Source organism: Babylonia areolata, chromosome 31 (assembly GCF_041734735.1).
Source record: "Babylonia areolata isolate BAREFJ2019XMU chromosome 31, ASM4173473v1, whole genome shotgun sequence".
Classification (NCBI taxonomy): Eukaryota; Metazoa; Mollusca; class Gastropoda; order Neogastropoda; family Buccinidae; genus Babylonia; species Babylonia areolata.
Window position 1 is genome coordinate 7631725 of NC_134906.1, and position 24758 is coordinate 7656482.

General features: G+C 42.1%; 1 protein-coding gene, 1 long non-coding RNA gene and 4 other non-coding genes across 17 annotated transcripts in view; 1 reads left to right on the forward strand and 5 right to left on the reverse strand.

Moving 5' to 3' along the window:
- LOC143276220 (proto-oncogene vav-like) overlaps positions 1 to 10526 on the forward strand; it is a 107944-nt gene extending 97418 nt beyond the window's left edge. For all 8 annotated transcript variants that reach the window (XM_076580680.1, XM_076580681.1, XM_076580682.1 and 5 more), the window contains 5 exons: positions 2184 to 2306; positions 3624 to 3714; positions 3896 to 3986; positions 7054 to 7211; positions 8489 to 10526. In XM_076580680.1, the coding sequence (XP_076436795.1) occupies positions 2184 to 2306; positions 3624 to 3714; positions 3896 to 3986; positions 7054 to 7211; positions 8489 to 8533 (508 nt within the window). In that variant the 3' untranslated portion in view covers positions 8534 to 10526. The remainder of the gene's footprint in view (positions 1 to 2183; positions 2307 to 3623; positions 3715 to 3895; positions 3987 to 7053; positions 7212 to 8488) is intronic.
- A 4630-nt stretch (positions 10527 to 15156) lies between these two features.
- On the reverse strand, positions 15157 to 24620 carry LOC143276235 (uncharacterized). Of its 5 annotated transcripts, none has more exons than XR_013053527.1 (6): positions 24493 to 24620; positions 20838 to 20911; positions 20287 to 20338; positions 17322 to 17379; positions 16324 to 16387; positions 15157 to 15282 (listed from the first exon to the last, which is right to left on the reverse strand). It is a non-coding gene; the product is annotated as an uncharacterized LOC143276235 (long non-coding RNA). The 5 variants fall into 5 exon arrangements; XR_013053526.1 differs by having other exon boundaries at positions 15157 to 15279; positions 16324 to 16398; positions 24497 to 24584; XR_013053525.1 differs by having other exon boundaries at positions 15157 to 15279; positions 24497 to 24583.
- LOC143276336 (small nucleolar RNA SNORD47) lies at positions 18927 to 19004 on the reverse strand. Its single transcript, XR_013053560.1, has one exon. It is a non-coding gene; the product is annotated as a small nucleolar RNA SNORD47 (small nucleolar RNA).
- On the reverse strand, positions 20083 to 20158 carry LOC143276338 (small nucleolar RNA snR60/Z15/Z230/Z193/J17). The gene has a single exon (XR_013053562.1). It is a non-coding gene; the product is annotated as a small nucleolar RNA snR60/Z15/Z230/Z193/J17 (small nucleolar RNA).
- Positions 20441 to 20516, reverse strand: LOC143276337 (small nucleolar RNA snR60/Z15/Z230/Z193/J17). The gene has a single exon (XR_013053561.1). It is a non-coding gene; the product is annotated as a small nucleolar RNA snR60/Z15/Z230/Z193/J17 (small nucleolar RNA).
- LOC143276330 (small nucleolar RNA SNORD24) lies at positions 21434 to 21507 on the reverse strand. Its single transcript, XR_013053554.1, has one exon. It is a non-coding gene; the product is annotated as a small nucleolar RNA SNORD24 (small nucleolar RNA).
- Positions 24621 to 24758: the final 138 nt, after the last annotated feature.

The following is a 24758-nucleotide window of genomic DNA, read 5'->3' on the forward strand; positions in this document are numbered from 1 at the left end:
CTGACCTACTGGTACCCTGACAGTTCCATCCTGTACTGAACACATATCTCACCTGACCTACTGGTACCCTGACAGTTCCATCCTGTACTGAACACATATCTCACCTGACCTACTGGTAATCTAACAGTTCCACCCTGTATGTCACTGTACTGAACACATATCTCACCTGACCTACCGGTACTCTAACAGGATGGTTTTGAACGTTCTTCAGAAGTTTGTATTCATTAGCTCCATCCACACTTTCTTTTTTTTTTCTTTCGTTTTTTTTTTTTTTTGTTGTTTTTTTCAATACAGTGGACAAACTGTTTGTCGTGTGAAAGCAGTGTATGATTATCATGGGCTGAGTGAAAGGTTTGTTTAATTACACAGTGGCTGGGAATGGTGACAGCAGTCTGTTGTCCCTGTTTGCTGTTTCATTAATGGCTCCTTCATTTTTTGTCTACATGGTTCGGGGGGGAGGGGCGGGGGTGTGGGGGGAGGGGCGTCATATCAAGGATATACTCCGGGATTGAGCTTAAATGGTTAGATCACACACACACACACACACACACACACACACGAACACATGTATACGTATACACACACACACACACACACACTCTTTACTTGGTCTCTCTTTATCTGTGTTTGTGTATGTGTTGTTCCTCCCCCACCCCCACCCCCACCCCCACCCCCCTCATTTTGCATGCATGTGTTGTGTGTGTCAACTTTGAACTGTACATGTTGTCAGTGGATTCTCACTTTTTTTTTTTTCTTTTTTTTTTTTTATAAACAGCTTCAGTTGTTCATTAGATGCAGCTCTTTCAGACTTTAGCATGGCAAACTAGCAAATCTTTTTTTTTTTCTTTTTTTTTTGTCTTTCTTTAAAGTCAGTGACAAGGACACTTGATAATAATGACAAGAGTGATAATGTTGGTAGTGATGAGAGTAACAGTGGTGGTAATGGTTAGAGTATTAATGATGGTAATAAGAGTGATAATGGTGATAATAATAAGAGTGATGATGGTAATGATATGAGTGGTAATGACGTGTGTGATGATTATAAGAGTGGTGACTGTTGTAATGATAAGAGTGGTGAAGGTGGTAGTGATGGGAGTGATAATTGTGGTAATGATGAGAGTGATAATGATGGTAATGATATCAGTGATAATGATGGTTAATAAGACGAGTGATAATTATAGTGGTTATGATGAGAGTGGTGATTGTTGGAGTGATAATGATGGTAACGATATGAGTGAAAATTATGTGAATAATTATGGTGGTAGTTGTAAGAGTGGTAATGGTGGCAATGGTAAAATTGATAATGTTGGTATGTGTGATGATGACAATGTCTTGACAATTTGGCCAGGTAGGCAGTGACAATGATAACAATATGAGTGATGATCATGGTGTTGTGACAATGATATTGATAAGAGAGATGATGGTGATAACGATGATGATGATGATGATGTGAACAGGTATATGTGGGAGATGGAAATGATAAGAGTGATAATGTTGACAATGTCAACAGTTAGTGATAATGATGACAATGTCAACAGTGATAATGATGAATATGTCAACAGGTAGTTACAACAATGTCAACAGGTAGTGATAATGATGTCAACAGGTAGTGTTAATGTCAACAGATAGTGATAACAATGTCAGCAGGTAGTAATAACAGTAATGTCAACAGGTAGTGATAATAATGTCAACAGGTAGTGTTAATGATGATGATGTCAACAGTTAGTGATGATGATGTCGACAGGCAGTGATAATGATGATGATGTCGATAGGTAGTGATAATGATGATGATGTTGACAGGTAGTGATGGCGATGCCGATGCCAACTGGCAATGATAACCATGTCAACAGGTAGTGATGGCGATGATGTTGTGCACAGGTAGTGATGACGATGTCAGCAGGTAGTGATGACGATGTCAGCAGGTAGTGATGACGATAACGATGTCAACAGGTAGTGATGACGATGACGATGTCAACAGGTAGTGATGACGATGTCAACAGGTAGTGATGACGATGTCAACAGGTAGTCAACAGGTAGTGATGACGATGTCAACAGTAGGTAGTGATGACGATGTCAACAGGTAGTGATGACGATAACGATGTCAGCAAGTAGTGATGACGATGTCAACAGGTAGTGATGACGATAACGATGTCAGGTAGTGATGACGATAACGATGTCAACAGGTACGTGGGGGAGATGGAGCGGCCGGCAGCCCAGAAACAGCTGGACGCCTGTCCTGACGGCACCTTCCTCATCAGGGTCACCAACAACCCTGCACGCCGCGGGGAGCTGTCTCTCAGCATCAAGTGGGGCACCATCTGTCTCTCTGTCTCTACATCTGTCTCTCTGTCTCTACATCTGTCTGTGAATCTGTCTTGTCTCTACATCTGTCTGTCTTTGCGTCTGTCTGCCTGCCTGCTTGTCTGTCTGTCTGTCCATCTGTCTGTCTGTCTTTCTGCCTGTCTGTGTGTCTTTCTGCCTGTCTCCGCCTGTCTGTCTATCACCAACAACCATGCACAATGTGGGGAGGTCCTGTGTTTCAGATACCTTGAGGGTGATGATGGGGATAAAGTTGTCAGGTCCTGTGTTTCAGATACCTTGAGGGTGATGATGGGGATAAAGTTGTCAGGTCCTGTGTTTCAGATACCTTGAGGGTGATGATGGGGATAAAGTTGTCAGGTCCTGTGTTTCAGATGGGGATAAAGTTGTCAGGTCCTGTGTTTCAGATACATTGAGAGTGACTATGGGGATAAGGTTGTCAGGTCCTGTGTTTCAGATACCTTGAGAGTGATGATGGGGATAAAGTTGTCAGGTCCTGTGTTTCAGATACCTTGAGAGTGACTATGGGGATAAAGTTGTCAGGCCCTGTGTTTCAGATACCTTGAGAGTGACGATGGGGATAAAGTTGTCAGGTCCTGTGTTTCAGATACCTTGAGGGTGATGATGGGGATAAAGTTGTCGGGTCCTGTGTTTCAGATACCTTGAGGGTGACGATGGGGATAAAGTTGTCAGGTCCTGTGTTTCAGATACCTTGAGAGTGATGATGGAGATAAAGTTGTCAGGTCCTGTGTTTCAGATACCTTGAGAGTGATGATGGGGATAAAGTTGTCGGGTCCTGTGTTTCAGATACCTTGAGGGTGATGATGGGGATAAAGTTGTCAGGTCCTGTGTTTCAGATACCTTGAGAGTGATGATGGGGATAAAGTTGTCAGGTCCTGTGTTTCAGATACCTTGAGGGTGATGATGGGGATAAAGTTGTCAGGTCCTGTGTTTCAGATACCTTGAGAGTGATGATGGGGATAAAGTTGTCGGGTCCTGTGTTTCAGATACCTTGAGGGTGACGATGGGGATAAAGTTGTCAGGTCCTGTGTTTCAGATACCTTGAGGTTGATGATGGGGATAAAGTTGTCAGGTCCTGCGTTTCAGATACCTTGAGGGTGACGATGGGGATAAAGTTGTCAGGTCCTGTGTTTCAGATACCTTGATGGTGATGGGGATAAAGTTGTCGGGTCCTGTGTTTCAGATACCTTGAGAGTGATGATGGGGATAAAGTTGTCGGGTCCTGTGTTTCAGGTACCTTGAGGGTGACGATGGGGATAAAGTTGTCAGGTCCTGTGTTTCAGGTACGCTAACGCAGTGCGACATATCAAGGTGAACAGAGGACCCACAGGTCGATTCTACCTGGCCGAGGGTCACATCTTTGATTCTGTGCAGGTCAGTGAGCACTGTTTTGTGCATTGAAATATGATCTTGGATTCACCCATGCCTGCTCACATGCACGCATTCCAGACATAGGCCTCCCGCCCCCATACCCCCTTCACACACACACACACACACACACACACACACACACACTGTCCCTCCTATCTCTAACCCATAGATTGTGTGTGTGCAGCAACTGGTGGAGTACTATGAAAAGAACGAACTGGTGGACAGTTTCCCTGATGTGGCCACAACGCTGCGCATCCCTTATAAAACTGTGGCCAGTGAGTGCTCTGTGTGGGGTGGGGTGAAATGTGTGTGTGGGAGGGGTAGGTGGTGGCTTTCTGTGTGTGTGTGTGTGTTTGATTATGAGTGTGTACATGTGTGTGTGTGTGAAAGTGTGTATATGTGTGTGTGTGAGATGGTGTGTGTGTGCATGTGTGGTAATAAAGTATTCTAATAAAGTGTAATAAATTACCCTGTATGTATGTGTTTAATGGTGAGTATGTGTGTATGGTAGTGTGTATGTGTGTGTGTTAGTGGGAGATGGTGTGTGAGAGAGAGAGAGAGATGGTGTGTGTGTGTGTGTGTGTGTGTGTGTGTGTGTGTGAAACAAAGCTTCATTTTCATGCTTCTCGGAATCCGTAAATGGTTCAGTTTAAAATGCCAACCATACCAGTCAAGAATGAATGAAACTAGAACCGTGTGTTTGTACGAGAATTCTTGTACCTGGTCCACAGGGGAAGTCGTCATGGTATGAGATAACTGGTACCTGGTCCACAAGGGAAGTTATCATGGTATGAGATAACTGGTACCTGGTCCACAGGGGAAGTTATCATGGTATGAGATAACTGGTACCTGGTCCACAGGGGAAGTTATCATGGTATGAGATAACTGGTACCTGGTCCACAGGGGAAGTTATCATGGTATGAGATAACTGGTACCTGGTCCACAGGGGAAGTTATCATGGCATGAGATAACTGGTACCTGGTCCACAGGGGAAGTCGTCATGGTATGAGATAACTGGTACCTGGTCCACAGGGGAAGTTATCATGGTATGAGATAACTGGTACCTGGTCCACAGGGGAAGTTATCATGGTATGAGATAACTGGTACCTGGTCCACAGGGGAAGTTATCATGGCATGAGATAACTGGTACCTGGTCCACAGGGGAAGTCGTCATGGTATGAGATAACTGGTACCTGGTCCACAGGGGAAGTTATCATGGTATGAGATAACTGGTACCTGGTCCACAGGGGAAGTTATCATGGTATGAGATAACCGGTACCTGGTCCACAGGGGAAGTTATCATGGCATGAGATAACTGGTACCTGGTCCACAGGGGAAGTTATCATGGTATGAGATAACTGGTACCTGGTCCACAGGGGAAGTTATCATGGCATGAGATAACTGGTACCTGGTCCACAGGGGAAGTCGTCATGGTATGAGATAACTGGTACCTGGTCCACAGGGGAAGTTATCATGGTATGAGATAACTGGTACCTGGTCCACAGGGGAAGTCGTCATGGTATGAGATAACCGGTACCTGGTCCACAGGGGAAGTTATCATGGTATGAGATAACTGGTACCTGGTCCACAGGGGAAGTTATCATGGTATGAGATAACTGGTACCTGGTCCACAGGGGAAGTTATCATGGTATGAGATAACTGGTACCTGGTCCACAGGGGAAGTTATCATGGTATGAGATAACTGGTACCTGGTCCACAAGGGAAGTTATCATGGTATGAGATAACTGGTACCTGGTCCACAAGGGAAGTTATCATGGCATGAGATAACTGGTACCTGGTCCACAGGGGAAGTCGTCATGGTATGAGATAACTGGTACCTGGTCCACAGGGGAAGTTATCATGGTATGAGATAACTGGTACCTGGTCCACAGGGGAAGTTATCATGGTATGAGATAACCGGTACCTGGTCCACAGGGGAAGTTATCATGGCATGAGATAACTGGTACCTGGTCCACAGGGGAAGTTATCATGGTATGAGATAACTGGTACCTGGTCCACAGGGGAAGTTATCATGGCATGAGATAACTGGTACCTGGTCCACAGGGGAAGTCGTCATGGTATGAGATAACTGGTACCTGGTCCACAGGGGAAGTTATCATGGTGTGAGATAACTGGTACCTGGTCCACAGGGGAAGTCGTCATGGTGTGAGATAACTGGTACCTGGTCCACAGGGGAAGTTATCATGGTGTGAGATAACTGGTACCTGGTCCACAGGGGAAGTCGTCATGGCATGAGATAACTGGTACCTGGTCCACAGGGGAAGTCGTCATGGTGTGAGATAACTGGTACCTGGTTCACAGGGGAAGTTATCATGGCATGAGATAACTGGTACCTGGTCCACAGGGGAAGTCGTCATGGTGTGAGATAACTGGTACCTGGTCCACAGGGGAAGTTATCATGGCATGAGATAACTGGTACCTGGTCCACAGGGGAAGTTATCATGGCATGAGATAACTGGTACCTGGTCCACAGGGGAAGTCGTCATGGTATGAGATAACTGGTACCTGGTCCAGAGGGGAAGTTATCATGGTATGAGATAACCGGTACCTGGTCCACAGGGGAAGTTATCATGGTATGAGATAACTGGTACCTGGTCCACAGGGGAAGTTATCATGGTATGAGATAACTGGTACCTGGTCCACAGGGGAAGTGGTCATGGTATGAGATAACTGGTACCTGGTCCACAGGGGAAGTCGTCATGGTATGAGATAACTGGTACCTGGTCCACAGGGGAAGTTGTCATGGTATGAGATGACTGGTACCTGGTTCACAGGGGAAGTTATCATGGCATGAGATAACTGGTACCTGGTCCACAGGGGAAGTCGTCATGGTATGAGATAACTGGTACCTGGTCCACAGGGGAAGTTATCATGGTATGAGATAACTGGTACCTGGTCCACAGGGGAAGTCGTCATGGTATGAGATAACTGGTACCTGGAGCAGAATGAATTAACTCTCTCCATACGAATGGGGAGAAAGAGACGACGTTAACAGCGTTTCACCCCAACTACCATCATCAAAATATTGCAAGCGGAAGGCTCTTATACTGAAGAGGTGAATGTTGATATAGAATACCACAATTCTGACGACGGAAGCTAAAGGTTGGGTCATTCAGACACCCACAGGACATCCGAGGGGTATGTGTAGAGGAGAAGAGAGAACTGGCCGTACTGAGTGAGTTAAACACTGCAGTTCCTAGTGCTGTGTGCACACCACAGTAGCTTTGTTGTTCATCACACTACAGTTCCCAGTGGGGTGAGCTGCACTTGATCCACAAGTGAGAGAGGTGCAGTGGCAGCATGTCTTGATGCTTTGTGCAGCGGGGGTTCGAATCCTGGGCTATGCTGTGGCGGTGTACGACTACGCAGCCACCTCCACCACCCAGGTGACGATGCAGCTCAACGACCGCATCGCCATCCTGTCCAAGAATGGCCAGGACAAAGGCTGGTGGAAGGGGGAGAACCTGCGCACCAAGAAGGTCAGCCCTCACTTTTCAGCCCTCACTGCTCTCTTTCTTTTCAGCCCTCACTGCTCTCTATCTTTTCAGCCCTCTCTATCTTTTCAGCCCTCACTGCTCTCTATCTTTTCAGCCCTCTCTATCTTTTCAGCCCTCTCTTTCTTTTCAGCCCTCTTTTCAGCCCTCACTGCTCTCTATCTCTTCAGCCCTCTCTATCTTTTCAGCCTCTATCTTTCTTTTCAGCCCTCACTGCTCTATCTTTTCAGCCCTCACTCCTCTCTTTCTTTTCAGCCCTCTCTTTCTTTTCAGCCCTCACTGCTCTCTATCTTTTCAGCCCTCTCTATCTCTATCTTTTCAGCCTCTATCTTTCTTTTCAGCCCTCACTGCTCTATCTTTTCAGCCCTCTCTATCTTTTCAGCCCTCACTGCTCTCTATCTTTTCAGCCCTCTCTATCTTTTCAGCCCTCTCTTTCTTTTCAGCCCTCACTGCTCTCTATCTTTTCAGCCCTCACTGCTCTCTATCTTTTCAGCCCTCACTGCCCTCTTTCTCTCAGTCTTGCTCTCCTAGCTGTCACTCAGAATTTAAATTGTGTATCCGATTTGGCTGTACATTATGACAGATACAGAGAACATAATGTTAGAGATCTGATTTGTCCATTGTGTACAACTTTAAGGAAGATGAGATGCATTTTGTTTCGTGCTATCTAGCCCTTACTGAAATCAGACTAAAGTTTATTCCTTCCAAGTATTACCAACATCCATGTACCTTTAAACTTTAAGTCTTCTGATGTCATCCACTGAACAACGTGATGTATGTAATCTGTCATGTTTCTTATATTAAGCATTGAAACATTGAGAAATTGGGACTTCATAATATTCATAAACTATTGTGGGTTTTTTTTTGGTTTTTTTGTTTTTTTTCTAGTATTATTTTATTTGAAATTTGATTTTGCTCTCGAATATTTTGTAATGTGTTCACTTACTGGTGTTCACTTGTTTGCAGGTATGGGTTTTTGCCATGTTGCGGATCAGTAGTATGGGTTTTTGTCATGTCTGTGGCCTGTTGCAGGTATGGGTTTTTGCCATGTTGCGGATCAGTAGTATGGGTTTTTGTCATGCCTGTGGCCTGTTGCAGGTATGGGTTTTTGCCATGTTGCGGATCAGTATGGGTTTTTGTCATGTCTGTGGCCTGTTGCGGGTATGGGTTTTTGTCATGTCTGTGGCCTGTTGCAGGTATGGGTTTTCGCCATGTTGCGGATCAGTAGTAAGGGTTTTTGTCATGCCTGTGGTTTGTTGCAGATTGGTTACTTCCCCTTGGCCTATGTGGATGAAGAAGATTCCTAGTGGATGCTGACGTCATCAACATCATCATCATCATCATCATCATCATCATCGTTGTGGTCATCGCTGCCATCACAGGACTTAAATCCATCTGCCAACTGTCTGACAGCACAGGACGTGGACACCGACTGCATCACACCAGACGCGGCAACTCTCATCGTCCTTGTTGGTGTTGTTGTTGATGATGGTGTCTGTCAATGTGACAGTGCTGGTGGTGTGGGTGTGAGTGTGTGAGGGTGGCAGTGTGTTGTGTGTATTTTAGTGAGTTTGTTGTTGTTGGTGTGTGGGGGTGATGGGTGTGAGTGTGGGGGTGGCAGTGCGCTGTGTGTATTTCAGTGGGTTTATTGTTGTTGTGTGGGGGTGATGGTGAGTCATAGGACTGGGGGAGGTTGGGGGGGCGGGGGGGGCGGAGGGGGGGACATGTTTGTGAGCTCAACCACACTCTGTGGGTGTGTGTGACTTTATATGTGCGTATTGATGTGTGTGTGACTGTATGTATTTGTGTGACTGTGCATGTAGGTGTGTGGGTGAGTGCACGTGTGTGACTATATGTGTGTAAAGATATGTGTGTGTAACTGTTTGTGTTTGAGTGTGTGTGTGTGGGTATGTGTGTTAGGTGAGTGTGTAACAATGTGTGTGTGAAGCTCACTGTGTGTGTGTGAGAGAGACTGTGCATGTGAAGGTATATATGTGTTCAGGTGAGTGTGTAACAGTGTGTGTGTGTAGCTCACTGTGTGTGTGAGAGAGACTGTGTATGTCAAGGTATATGTGTGTGTGGGAGATGGATAAAAACCTCACCTGCTGGCCCGTGTGTGTGTGTGTGTGAGTGGAGACACGGCCTGCAGTGAGTGTTGTGTGCGGGCAGTGGGCAGCAAGACAGAGGGCAGGGCAGCCTTCACACCACAAGACAGTGGTCTGTTCACCACCATCATCTTTTCTGCCCAGTTAAACACCACTTTACGTCACCGGACCCCAACACTTGGGGGAGCGAGATTGTTCAGTATTTTACACCGTACACATGTTACTTAGCCAAGGTGTCAGCTACTTAATCAGTGTGGACAATAGCAGCTTGGATGCGGAGATTACTAGTACAGTAGTGTGGATGGGTGGGTGTGTGGGTGTACTTGCTGAAATCTTTTTATACATCTGTATCACTTTTGAACATCGTTGTTGACAGATTTAATTACTGACAAGATGGATATTGTTGTTGCATTGAAAAAAATAAAAAGCATGCTGTAATTGTATGTTTTCATAGAACAATAACGTGGCTTTGTGCTTATATAGAAGCATACGCTTTTGCTGATTTATCGTTTTTTGCTGACAACAACATTCCCAGTTTTTATCTAATATTTTGTTTAGTGTAACATGAATTTAGAGACCAGTGTAGTGGAACTTCTACATCTGCAGTGTAGACATACCAAGCTACATCTACACTGCAGACACAAGAGCAGGTTTTCTTTCAGAAGTTTTTATTTTTTAATTATCCCTGTTCCCTGTTGAACAGTTGTTTCTTGTTTTAACATAGTTTACAATGCGAGGGTGACACGCAGTGTGAAGAACTTGCAGACTGAAGATCACATCATTCATTCGTCGCAGCGACAGGTAGCTCGATGCAATTCTTATCATCCGTCTCATTATTAGGCTTCTTGCAATATTTACGTATTACATTTTTTTTTTTTTTAATCAGTTGTTGGATTGTACTGTTGGTATTCATTATCCATTTTAGCCTGAATCATTTTACATGTGGACTTGCTGATTTTCCAGCCATTTAGCATTCAGGGAAACAGATGATTGGCTTTTCTCTGAAACGGAAAGGACAAGGCACGTGGAACAGTGTGTGATGTTCACCTTGAAGGTCCACGCGTTGGTGGTTTTCATAACAGGCAAGATATTCAGTATACTGCGTCAACGTTACACAAGTGTACAGAGTGGATATTCTTGGAGGGCGACACAGGCTCTTTGACATGTGCTGAATAAATTGTACTGTGGTATGGTGTTTTTTTCCTGTTCAGTCTGTGAATGATGTGCTCAGGGGTGACAACCCATCCAGCATGACCAGTCACCGACCGGCAAGCTCAAAACTGCTGTCCAGGCTTACACACCCTTTCTGCTCTCTGGGCCTTTTCACATTTTCCCCATTACCTTTTGATATGTAATGCTGTACGTTACCGATTTCATGTGTATTGTTTGACCCTAGCCATGCATCGTGGGTCTGTTAAATGTAAACCCTGGCCTTCTGTCAACAAGACCAAGACTGCAGTTTGTTTTTTGACTTAACTTGCATGCATGTACCAGGTTAATTAACAGGAAGGAAAAGAGCTTCTGACTGAAGTCTAGCGAGTAGAAACAAAGACTGAAGCCTTTGTGTAAAGGGACCCAAACACTGAATGGGAGTTTTGCCAGGAGATACATCAACTGTCATGCATGGCCCGGGTTCAGACAGCTGGATTAAAATGGTTTTCAAAAAAAAAAAAAAATGAGTGCAAGTGTCCCAATTTGGAGTGCATGTGAACTGTGAATGTTTTAGGTGAGAGTGTGCTCATTGCAAAAGTTTGGGATGCAAGCATTTATGATTCAAATGTTTGGAGTGCAAGTGCTCTTGCCCAGACCCACCCCAGAAAAGATCAAGTGTGCTTCAGCTTTTCATTCAATGCTAACACAACTCCAGCGAGAGAGAAGCATGTTCAAACTACATGTCAAGCCAATATTCAACTGTTAATTTTGTGCAATGACATCAAGCAGCTACAGCTTACAATGCTTGAACTCAAGAAATTGCTGGTGGAGATGAAGACAGCGACTATTTCAATGTTTGTGATACAACTGAAGTCTCGCTTTGAGAATGAAGCAGTTGATGGGGAAAAAGTGGAACTAGAAGTTGGTGAAACCAACACCGTGCGTGATGCTGGAACCATGTTTCAGGACTAGACAGCTTATTGATTGAACAGGCACACAAAGATCAAGCAAGTGAACAATCTTAACGCTAACTCGACTGTGCTTTGAACATCATTTTTTAACCCCGTTGGTTTCCATCATGGAGTCAGACCTGGCTAGCCTTGATTTGCCCCAGGGTTTATGTAGACATGTCTATAATGACCCCCTTGGGTAAATTTTGTGTAAGTCACTTGTTGGGATTGTTCTTAACCAGCAACAAGGAGTCTTGCTTCATCATAAAGCCTTCAGCAAGGAGAGTTCTCTCCCTTTGCATATCTGGAGCTCCTTTAACTCTTTCCATACAAACGGCGAAAGAGACGACGTTAACAGCATTTCACCCCAATTACCATCATCAAAATATTGCAAGCGGAAGGCTCTTATACTGAAGACGTGAATGTTGACAAATACCACAATTCTGACGACGGAAGATATAGGTTGGGTCATTCAGACACCCACTGGACATCCGAGGGGTCTGTGTAGAGAAGAGAGGACTGGCCGTACTGAATGAGTTAACATCAGAACAGAATGTGACCCACAGCTCTGCTCCCTGAATTACATCAGGTAGGTCCAGCCGCAATGTAAGGCTGTGCAACTATGGCTGACAAGTAATTTTTATCATTTTTCACTTTGCCCTAGCAAGTGCAAGACTGCATACATTTAGCTGAAAGATTTATCAGAAAATAAAACCACGTTTGTTCGTTCCTGTGTTTCTTTTATTGACGGGCGCAATAGCCGAGTGGTTAAAGCGTTGGACTGTCAGTCTGAGGGTCCCGGGTTCGAATCACGGTGACGGCGCCTGGTGGGTAAAGGGTGGAGATTTTTACGATCTCCCAGGTCAACATATGTGCAGACCTGCTCGTGCCTGAACCCCCTTTGTGTGTATATGCAAGCAGAAGATCAAATACGCACGTTAAAGATCCTGTAATCCATGTCAGCGTTCGGTGGGTTATGGAAACAAGAACATACCCAGCATGCACACCCCCGAAAACGGAGTATGGCTGCCTACACGGCGGGGTAAAAACGGTCATACACGTAAAAGCCCACTCGTGTGCATACGAGTTAACGCAGAAGAAGAAGTTTCTTTTATTGTGTAAGACTGAGTGAAACTGACCGCCTGAAGTGGAGTATCCTTCACTCTTAAAATGCAGCGTGGTAAACAAGTTTGCCGACGTCTGCTTCTGGTCTGAGAGGGTTGGTGACAAAAATAGGTTACGGACATTGCTCCTTACAACCAGTTGAAATAAGAGACATATCAAATAAATGATCCCGTTCTCTAGTTTTATGTGGGCTGTTTCCAGTTGATATATTTTACTCAATTTATTAAAAAAAAAAAAATTTTTAAAGTGGCTCAAAATTTACCTATTTTTCTTGAGGCTTTACTGTGTTTCCAGACTAAATAAATCTAGTCAAACCCACCACTGAAAAATTCATTTTCATCTTTAAAATGCTTTATAAAATGACCCAAAAGCATTTTAAGGAGCAGCATCTGTTCAACGAAAAAGTGGAGACCCGTTTTTTTTTTTTATACCATTGATCAAGATCTATTTTAAGTTGCAAGGTTTCTATGCCTGGTTTTGTGCAAGTTTTGTTGTACAGCTCAACATAGCTGAGGTTTTTATTCAAATACATTGGGAGGGGGAGAGAGATATAAAAATTGGAAACTAACTTTACATTATTTTAGTATGTATTTGAATGATAGGTTTCATAATTTTAGTTAATATTGATTTCTGTTTGAAACAATTTTCTTTCCAACAATTAAACTTGACAGCCACTGCTGCCAGCCAAGAACTCCATAGACAAATTTTTCAGTGTAGAAGTTCAGTTGGTCTTGTTCAACTTTGTGATCACACAACATACTTTTTTTTTTTTTTTTTTACTCATTTTATTTCACACACACATGTATATGTATACACACACACAGAGTATACATCACACACTCGCACATATATACACACACACAGGGAAAACCATATCAAAATAACACTACCAGGGGTACATTTCATGCTGTATTAAAGATTTGTTTCTTTTCAATCTTTATATACTTCAGCACCGATACAGAGCATGCATTAGTTCAGCTGGATGTCTAGTTTAGAACTGGTACAATCAACTGTGCTGATCAATAAAGATGTATAAAGAAAACAATTACATAAGGTGATGCATACATTTTGGCTTTGAAATATCTAAATGGAGAATGTTTCGCATTAACGGAGCACATTATCCCCAACCGTCTTGAATAAAGCCAATTTTTTTTTTTTCTTTAACCTTACCAAAAACCGATTTATCAAGATTATTAACATTTGCTGTCTTGTAAGTCTAGAGTCTTTCCAGAACCTGAAAATATCTTAAATGTTTTTGTAGATGCAATAGTTTGTCATTTTAGTAACGCTACCATTAACCTTCGCTGGCTATCGTGGGTCATACACGACCCAGAAGGGTACAAAAACGCAAATGCCTCAGCCAATTCTTAATATTTTTCTACGAAATTTCAGAAATGTTTCCTGCACCTAATAGGCCAACGTTTGCCAAATTATAAAAAATTCATTAATTACTTAATGAGTAATTAAAGGTGGCGCTTTAACTACACACGGACGCTTGTGTGGGTCGTGTATGACCCATGCTTTTTAAAGACGAAAAAACATCACCCCTCGAAAGCTCATGCAGAACCCTTACCTTTTTAAGTTATTTCAGGTGGTTAATTTGCAATTAAGGAAAAAAAGTTTTACTTTCAATAGCCTACTTTCCCCTCACCACCTCATCCTTTCACCGGTCTGCAATTTATAGGATGCCAAGTCATCTGTCTCGCTGTCTGTCAAGTCTTTATCTGTGTGCATGAGTAGGGTTTGTTATGTGCATGTGGTGTTATGCGTTTGTGTGCACATGTGTACGTGTGAATGCGTGAGCCCGTGTTTCTGCGAGCGCATGCGTGTGTAGCCAGCTGTTACGATGTTTTTCTTTTCTACATTAAATTTGTTACAAGCTTTGGAAGAATATACAGGTTTTTGTCTCTTCAAAAAGTATGGGTTGTGCACGACCCACAAGCTTTGGAAGAATATACACGTTTTCGTCTCATGGACGACCCACATGAGCTTCCGTGTATTGTCAAAAGCGACAGCCAGCGAAGGCTAAACTGCATTATCGGTCATGCAGAAAATAAGCACTTTCCTTAGAATTTATTACATTGGCATTCAGCCAACTAAAATATTTAAAAAATCCAATCTTTTGTGTATTATATAAATCATGTATGAACATTTTGGACTGAGAATACATTAGTGGCAATTCTACACAAGTTCCGAAACGCAATTTTGTGATTGGCTAAAATCCCAACTTTTTTTTTTTTTTTGAAAATCTGGTGTGGCTTCTTTATTGTACTCTTTCATTCTTGCAAATATTAGGCTTCTATGAATTTGAAAATTTGGCCAGACCTACCTATTTACATCTTTTCCCGTTCATGTAATGAAACCAGAGCTGGTGTATGTATGTGTGCAGTGAAGTCAAGACAAAAGTTTGTGTATCTCTGTGCCTCCTACCAAAAGGCCAGGCATTTGTCCACCTGTTGCAGAAACAAACCCATACCAGAAACAAAAGTTGCTTTTGCAGCAGAAAATTATACTGAGACATGCAAATAAATTATTACATCACAAAGCCACCACAACACATTCTCTCTGCATGCTCCCTCCCACTCAGAACACAAGTGGTCAAGTTTCAAGCCCTTTATTTCCCAGAGAACTGTAGTTTGTCCAGGTTCCCCCTCCCCCCAGTGGTGCTGTAGCTGTGGCGTGAGGGGGCTCATGGTTCCTGTCATCTGATCCCCATGTAAACTGCTGAAAAACAACATGCCACACTGCGTCATCACCCTGCACAGTTCTGACATTTTAAACAAATCGGGGAACACAAACACCTACCCAGAATTACAAGTAGTAGCCAAAACCTGAACTTTTAAGTTCAGACATCACATACACAGCAGGGAATGCTCAACACTCCCAGCCAGACAGTCCACTTTCTGAAGCCTGTTCTGTTGGCTACAGCTGTGACACAGGAAGGTAGAGAGAGCTCATTTCAGAACAAGATAAATAATCAGGGGAGATCATCTGTCCCTATCTGTAGTTTCATCATCAATGAGCTGCTCCAAATGTCCAACTTCCAGTGTCAAGTCACTGATCACAATAACTGCACATACATCTTTAAAACCAAACTTGTCATGGTTAAGACAAAACTAGTATGCAAATGACAGAGAACTTGGCAAACATTCAACTTGTGTTCTTCACTTCTGTTTGACCACTAGGCACTATGTTTGTGCAAAGGCTGAATATTGTTCCGCGAGTTCAGGAGAGAAAAAAACTGAAAAACTTTTCATGAATAGTGCAGATTTCACCTATATGAATTCACCCTCATTTTACGTCATGAGAAAATATTTCTTATCTCATGCTGTACAGAAAGCATATTAGAAGTTAGTTATGAAACACTGTGCTGTCTTTATTTGATACCTCAATAATTGTGTGTCCAAATCTCATGACACTGTTTACAGTCGCCCAGTAGGAACTGAGTTACAAAAATGAGGCATACCTGAGAACCATCCTGGAAAATGGATATACTGAACCAGATCAAGTGTGTGCATATCTACCAAATACTATAACCACTAGAATTTCCTTACAATCACCATGTCAATGTCCCAAGATATTATCTAACCCATGTCTTCACCAACTATAATCACTAGTATTTCCCTACAATCACCAATAATGTCAATGTCTCAGGAAACTAAATTTTGTCTTTCAATTGTATTCAGAGAGAGAGTTCAAGTGTATCATCATCGACATTGACTTTCACTCCAGGTGAGTGGGATGACAGCAGTCCAAAGTACTTACAGCAGCAGTCAGGAGACCAGGCACAGGACAGACATCCACTTTCCTTGGCACTGCTGCCGTTATCCTGCACACACACTAATCATGCCAACAATGCACATAGATACATCTCATGAACACACACATTCATCACGCTGACAATGCACACAGATACACCTCTCATGAAGGCCTAAAGAGGGTATCACAATTCCATGTTTATACATACTGGGTTTTTTTAAATCAATGTACCAAGAAGTGACTCAGACATCCAAGGAAGATAGGGCCATCTTTGAAACGAGAGTTTCTCTGGTGGAAACCGCGAATGTATGGTAATCATCATCATCGTCACTTGTTTGGTACTTTCTTCTGTACAAGTATAGTGTTAAGTATCATTTCAACAAATACAGAACCTTAAAATAATGGAGTTACCTCCCTTACCATGTTTTATACAGCCTATACAGATGCATGCACAAGAGGGTTCAAACAGATTCCATTCTACCCATCACTTCTGTCCATTTGGGGACTTTGCTTTCATCCAGCGACCATGTTCACACAAACTAGAAATGGGAAAGGCTGGGCTGGGCATCATCATCAAGGAAACAAAAGCATACCTGTCTAAAGTCTGAAGAGTATCACTGCCATCATTCAAGCATCGCCAACCAAATGACAAGCATGGCGAGCTAAGCTATGTAGTGCAGCATTCTGGAGCAAGCCACAGTGAAAACACTACTGGTAGTCAGCATAAGTCATGTCAACAACAAGTTAGGCATCAAAACAGGCACTGGCAGTCAGCACAAGCCATGTCAACGACAAGTTGGGCATCAAAACAGTGCCTGCAGACTGGAAAGAAATCACTTGTCACTAATTTCACTGCATGTGACTCAGACATCCAAGGAAGATAGGGCCATCTTTGAAACGAGAGTTTCTCTGGTGGAAACCGCGAATGTATGGTAATCATCATCATCGCCACAAGCCTTGTTCTGCATAACTGAACTACCCAGCCATGTGAAGATCATGCTTACCTCTTGTACTGTCCAGCATCACCACCAGTCCCAAGGCTTGCTTTAACTCCAAACACGCCTGAAACATGTTTTGGATACATTATACAATACTGTCTTTCATTTCATCTGTAATTATTATCCCAGTTTGACAGACTAAAAAAAAAAAAAAAAAAAAAAAAAAACTTGGAAAAAGATGTTTCTCTAGCTGGAAACATGTTATGTACAGGTACAAAGAAGCATCTCTGGGAAATCTACATGACTGCCTCTTCAGAATGTTTTATAAATTTGTCAAAAACAAAGTCACGCAACAATGCCAGAGAGCACCAATCCAAGGCAGACTTTTCCAAGGTGGAATGCCACTCAGACCCCTGCAGTCAGCACCAGTGAATTCAAACAATTTAATGTAAAATTTTTCTGTGTTTTGACACTGTGCCCAGTCATCAGTTCTGTGGGTGATGAGTGACTGTCAGCACGTGCAGCATGGCATCAGCCTCAACATCATCATCTGACTGGTCATTACTACACTACACAATGTCTGACAAGCAAGCTGGGCTTAGTACATCTTCATAAATTTTGAAGTAGCAAGTTTTCTGATTTGAAGACAAAAATCAGACATGGCACACATGCCATGTAGCAAAGTTAACTCCATATTCAAGCAGTTCCATTTGTTTCCCTTTAAAATGGGTGCGTTTGCACCGTGTCTAGTGTTTACAGTCACCACCATCTCGGAAAACAATTTGTTTATCAAAATACGCAGCTGGACTGTTGGGTAGATGCTTCAACATAAAATGGCCATAATATAACATGGTCACTAAGGCCACATCTGTATCAAGACTTTCCCCAATACTCTCTTCCCCGAATGTTCAGTCAGACCACCATATTTTATGACTATCAGTTATCTACTCTGCCCCCTGCAAATATTTCCATACCAAATTATTGAGGATTATGACAGAAAAAAGCACTAACTGGTAGGCTACCCAGTCAGCACCAGGTTTTTCTCCACCACCCCACACCCAGTGTGGCCAGGGAGTCATCAGTTCAATGGGTGATGGAGAAACTGTCATCAGCTGTGTTTAACATCAGCTCACATGTCATCACACGACTCCACTCACCAATCTTTTCTTGGCCTCAACCTATATTAATTTACAACCAAAGTAAAAACCCTGAGTCACTACAGTTCACATTCCAAATCACTGCTACACAAATACAACGGCACAGATGCCCCTTTGTCATCACTGTCTAGGTAAGGTTTCCAGGCAAACAGAGAATTCTTAAGATAATCCCATGTCAGATAAGTTCCCAAAATGAGTTTCATTTCGGTGTGTTCATTTTTCAGAAACCGTTAAAACGTCCCAACAGCCTACTGGATATATTTTCTACTGTCAAACCTTCAGGACGCATATATGTGCATTAGTACCAGCCCTGGAATTTCTAACAGACTGGCGAGTGTTGCAATGCAACAGACCGCCCCAAAATCTGCTCAACATGGAATACCAACTGAACTGCATCTCAAGGCACCCTTACCCCTCACTTAATTGAATGTCCACTGGTATTCACTCAACCCCACCCTCTCACCCCTTTTACCTATCTTCAAGCCTTAAGTCTAACAAGCTGACCAGAGTGGAAAGTCTTCAGACATGTAATGGAACGGTATTAAGGGTGGAATCATATCTGTCATATGGCAGAATCGTATCATCATCAACTTTCCATCTGCCCGTCAGCTTTACTATTAAGTGATTCACCACCCAGCATCTGCCCCAGGAACCAACCTGCCAAGTGTATTATGTCAGAGTGATTCACCACCCAGCACCTGCCCCAGAAAACCAACCTGTTGTGTGTATTATGTCTAAGTGTTGCACCACTCAGCACCTGCCCCAGAAACCCATGTGTTGTGTGTATTATGTCTACAAACCTTACTGTCAACACTAATTCATACTGACCACTTCTTAAGCAAAAAAATCTAAACTAGAAGGCTGCATCAGTCCACAAATCATCAGAGTATTCAGAGAGATTCCCATTAGTTTGTGTTCATCATGTGCAGATTTAGCTGACCATTATCAGATTCACTAAACACAGCTCAGAACACAGGAACACTTGCTGCTGTCTGTGCACCCTGCACTTCAATCACTATTTCACATCAGAAGTAAATATTGTATCAAACTGGATTTCTCCCACTCTGGCAAAATTTTCATTGAAAGACCACAGAACTCACTACAATGATTTAAAAAGTATATATACAGACGTAAAATACCCAATGACGATACCAAATTAATGTATGAAAGCGACAAAAGAAGAAGAAAAAAAACCAAACCATTAACCTAGATTCCCCACCCGAGCAAAAAGCAATAATGTGTACTGATTCTTTTTTAACCAAATGCATCAATGAGGTAAAAAAAATAATAAATTACTTATAAACAGAGTATCCTATGAACAAATCCAGTTTTTTTTAAGTTTCTTCCATTAGTCAGTGCATACTTTCAGGATTATTAATTTTAAAAAAAAAAAAAATAAAAAAAAAAAAAAAAAAATCCAGAACTTTTTTGCTGTATAGACAATGCAAATGCTAAAATTTCCCATTTATCCAATATGCACTAATTTCAGTTGAAGCTAGAGAATGATCAATGTTAACATATTCCCATCTTTTCAACAGTTTTACTTCATTACAACTAAAACCAGATCGCTTCCAAAACAAGATAGGGAAAGCCATAAACTGGTGCTAAAACTCCTCACATTTACTGACTACCCGCATTTGAAGCAAAATTAGGGTGGTTGGAAACAAGACTTGCTGTGTCAGTTAGGGGCGAAAATTTGTCGTCACCTAGAAATCTGTTGAACTATGAAATCATCATCCACAGCATCTGGCAAATCCAATAGCAGTAACTGCTGATCCACCTTTCTGTCTACCCAGTAACTGCTGATCCTCCATTCTGTCTACCCAATTACCATTCTACTCCATTTCTATTCATGTCCCATCTGTCCATCTTACCAATTATCCGTAACCCATGGCATCAGCTGGGTCACCCAACTTTTTCCAGTCACTGAAACATAAAAACAACATTTAAGAATTCTATCAAAGCAACATCAAACACATGCACACACCAACAAAAGGCAAAATCACTTTACATAGTTCTCAATTGCCAGATCTGTGTCAGTTAGGGGCGAAAATTTGTCGTCACTGACAAATCTGTTGAACTATGAAATCATCATCCACAGCATCTCTGACAAATGTGCATGTGATCACACAGCAGTCCAGTATTAGTATTGCCAGCCATTCAGTCTACGCTTGCCAGCCATTCACGGTCATTGTGTAAGTGTCTGTTCCACTTCCTACAGTACATTTTACAAACTTCAGCCTGTTGTGCTCAATGTTTTAGTATTAACCACTGCACTAAACTGTCCAACAAATAAAATATTCAAACAAAGCATTCACACTGTCTTATCCATCCAAAGTCTAGCCAAACATTCAGCAAATGATCAATCCAGTTTTACAAATCCCATAGCTATTTCGCTTTATCAATCAACCCAGTTTTTACCAACCATTCAGTCTTCCATCATCCTGTCTGTAGGTCATCCATATTCCGTTGCTTTGGCTGGGTTTTCCAAACTTCTTCCTGTAACCAAAGGTATTGACTGGAATTAACAGTGTCAACGTCAAATTAAACTAGTCTAAACTACAACCATCACACCGATTTTCTTAAATCAACCGTCCCATACCATCTAAACCAAGCCTATCATTCACAATTAACATAGCCACTACAGAGCTGCACACCTCCATGAACTGTGTCTCAGTCGGGGGCATTCGCTGTCGATCACAGATGGTCAGCATTTGCATTCATCATGAACACAGTTTATGAAGTTGACAGCTCCAATTAGACATTTTACCTGTTCCCACCAACAGTATGTTTTCAGAATGCAGTTTTCAGTCAGTCAAACCAGTGCTCTACTCCTAACATCCTGAAAACAAGGTAACCCAATTAATTCAACATCAAGGTATCCTATGCTTCTCCAGGAAAAGTAAATATTTCCAAACCTGCTTCAAGCTCTAGCCCGTGTGATCTCTTCAAGCTGTACTTGGTACACACAAGCTGTACTCATAATTCACTAGTAGTGGGTTTGTTTTTTTTCATCAATCATGCCTCAGACAAAAATGGTGGTAACGATTCGTCATCCTGACAGTCAAGAGTAGCAAATATTGTCATCACAGGCATCAGCAATATATCAAAGTAAAAAGTCACTTTCACATATCCTCCCTCTGCAGTCATTTTGATTATATTAATTATTTCCATTTCTCAGAGGAGCACCACTACATTCTGACAAATCCATATATGCTATACATCTAAGCCGATGCCTGACAAGCAGCATACCCCAAATGTGAAGTCAGGCCTGGAGTATAAGCATGTTCATTTTAATACCTTTCATAGATTTTATCTACCTAATTTTTGTCAGAGAACACCATTGCTGCTACTGTTTCTTTTTCAGTGTGCTAAATGTGTGAAGTGGGACTGAAATGGGCTTTTTAACCATAAGCTGACCACAGACCCTATTTTCAGCAATGATTTCTTTCTTGCTCAGTTGTCTTGCTACATGCAACATGTCTCCTGTTCACACATTCCAAATTTCGAAAGAAAATTCAATGCCTGCTGACCTCTGGATTTACCAAAGTGAGGCAGTGTAGTCATTCAGATATGTGAAACAAGACATGTCCCCATATAAGACAGCTCACAAATTAGATCAGAATATTTTGGTGATTTAGACTTGTGATCAACGTTAGGGCAAATACATCCATGGTCCACTAGGATCAATAGAGCAACCCTTATCACCATCCTGAAGGCATGTTTCACAGAAAATGAAACAAGTGAGCATTTATCACCATTCAATCCAAAGCATTTGCAGAATTCCTATCAAATGAGCAATTGAATAGCTGCCTCAGGTTTGGTGACAATGTCGACAGGGTATTTCTGAGACCTTGAAAAGTCATCATTGGCAGCTTCTCTAAATGCCCCTGTGATTTCTGGTCCATCTGGATCTGGCATCTAAAACTGAGCAAGTTCTAACAGACTTTAACATTTCAGAGCATGAATATTGTTTCAGTTATGAAACCCTTTTCACACAAAAAATATGCCTAAGGCCATGATGAGTTAACTCCAGAATGCTTAACACTTGTTTCTGGAACTGAAACGCTCTTCCTTCATGCTGCTCCATTTAATACTAGGGACTAACAGAACACAGTGCCGTTTTACTCTTGCATAAATTGTGGGCTGAAACAAATTTCAAAAGAAAATTCAATGCTTGCTGGCCTCTTTGAAAGAGATTTACCAAAGTGAGGCAGTGTAGTCATTCAGATATGTGAAATAAGGCATGTCCCCATATAAGACGGCTCACAAATTATCAGAACATTTTGGCGATTTAGACTTGTGATCAATGTTAGGGCCAATACATCCATGGTCCACAAGGATCAACAGAGCAACCCTTATCACCATCCTGAAGGCATGTTTCACAGAAAATGAAATAAGTGAGCATTTATCACCATTCAATCCAAAGCATTTGCAGAATTCCTATCAAATGAGCAATTGAATAGCTGCCTCAGGTTTGGTGACAATGTCGACAGGGTATTTCTGAGACCTTGAAAAGTCATCATTGGCAGCTTCTCTAAATACCCCTGTGATTTCTGGTCCATCTGGATCTGGCATCTAAAACTGAGCAAGTTCTAATAGACTTTAACATTTCAGAGCATGAATATTGTTTCAGTTATGAAACCCTTTTCACACAAAAAATATGCCTAAGGCCATGATGAGTTAACTCCAGAATGCTTAACACTTGTTTCTGGAACTGAAACGCTCTTCCTTCATGCTGCTCCATTTAATACTAGGGACTTACAGAACACAGTGCCGTTTTACTCTTGCATAAATTGTGGGCTGAAACAAATTTCAAAAGAAAATTCAATGCTTGCTGGCCTCTTTGAAAGAGATTTACCAAAGTGAGGCAGTGTAGTCATTCAGATATGTGAAATAAGGCATGTCCCCATATAAGACGGCTCACAAATTATCAGAACATTTTGGCGATTTAGACTTGTGATCAATGTTAGGGCCAATACATCCATGGTCCACAAGGATCAACAGAGCAACCCTTATCACCATCCTGAAGGCATGTTTCACAGAAAATGAAATAAGTGAGCATTTATCACCATTCAATCCAAAGCATTTGCAGAATTCCCATCAAATGAGCAATTGCATAGCTGCCTCAGGTTTGGTGACAATGTCAACAGGGTATTTCTGAGACCTTGAAAAGTCATCATTGGCAGCTTCTCTAAATGCCCCTGTGTAGGTTTCGAGACCTGTGTACCCTAGCCACGCTTTTCTGGTCCATCTGGATCTGGCATCTAAAACAGAGCAAGTTCTAATGGACTAAACTAACATTTATTAGAACTAAACTAACATTTCAGAGCATGGACATTGTTTCAGCTATGAAACCCTTTTCACACAAAAATATATGCCAAAGGCCATGATGAGTTAACTCCAGAATGCTTAACACTTGTTCCTGGAACTGAAACGCTCTTCCTTCATGCTGCTCCATATACTAGGGACTTACAGAACAGTGCCGTTTCACTCTTGCATGAATTGTGGGCTGAACTTGTACACATATAAGAATGCTTTATCGGGATGAATCATGGCAGAATCATATCAATAAAATGATGGTGGCGTAAATAACATGGTGGTAGAGTAGTGCCCGATGTTACAATTACTGGTTTGTTTGGTTTTTGTTTTTTTTTTTTTAAAGTGAAACTCCTGGCATGCCCACGTATCTAAGTGCTGCAAAATCTTTTGCCCCTGGTCGATATTTGACAGTATCCAACGCTGAATCAAAAGGACATTGTAAACGATCTAAACGAAACTTTTTTTTTTTTTTATTATTATTCAAACAAATACACGCCATCCACTTTAAGCGGAAAAAAAAGAAATGCATGTAATACCCTACACTCTATTTAAAGTGAGTGTCTCTTATGTACTGGCATTGAACGATCTCGACCGGTCCACGTGGTTTTTCATCTTTCATTCCTAGGTGCAAGATGACTTTTCTCCTGGGAAAAAAAGCTAGGCCTGATGTACGAATATATGCGTTACTATATAATGGCACATCTACTTGGTGGTAACTGCACTGATTAAAACTAAACAACCGCACATAGATCTCATACCAACATTTCGCAGATCGGGTCAGTCCCCGCAGCCCCCTTCGCTTCCATGGTCCGTCCTTCTCCTTCTGTGGTCAGGCGGGAAGAGAGCGTCACTCTATTTCCCATGAGCACTCAGCATTCCGTTTTGCGCATGCTCATAGATAAAGTATCGTCGAAGCGAGAGTATAAATCTTTAAAAAAAATTATTTGTAGATAATATTTTTAAAAGACACCTTTCTTGTATATAAATTCAATTTACTGTCTAGAATTCACTTTTAATCTTTTTA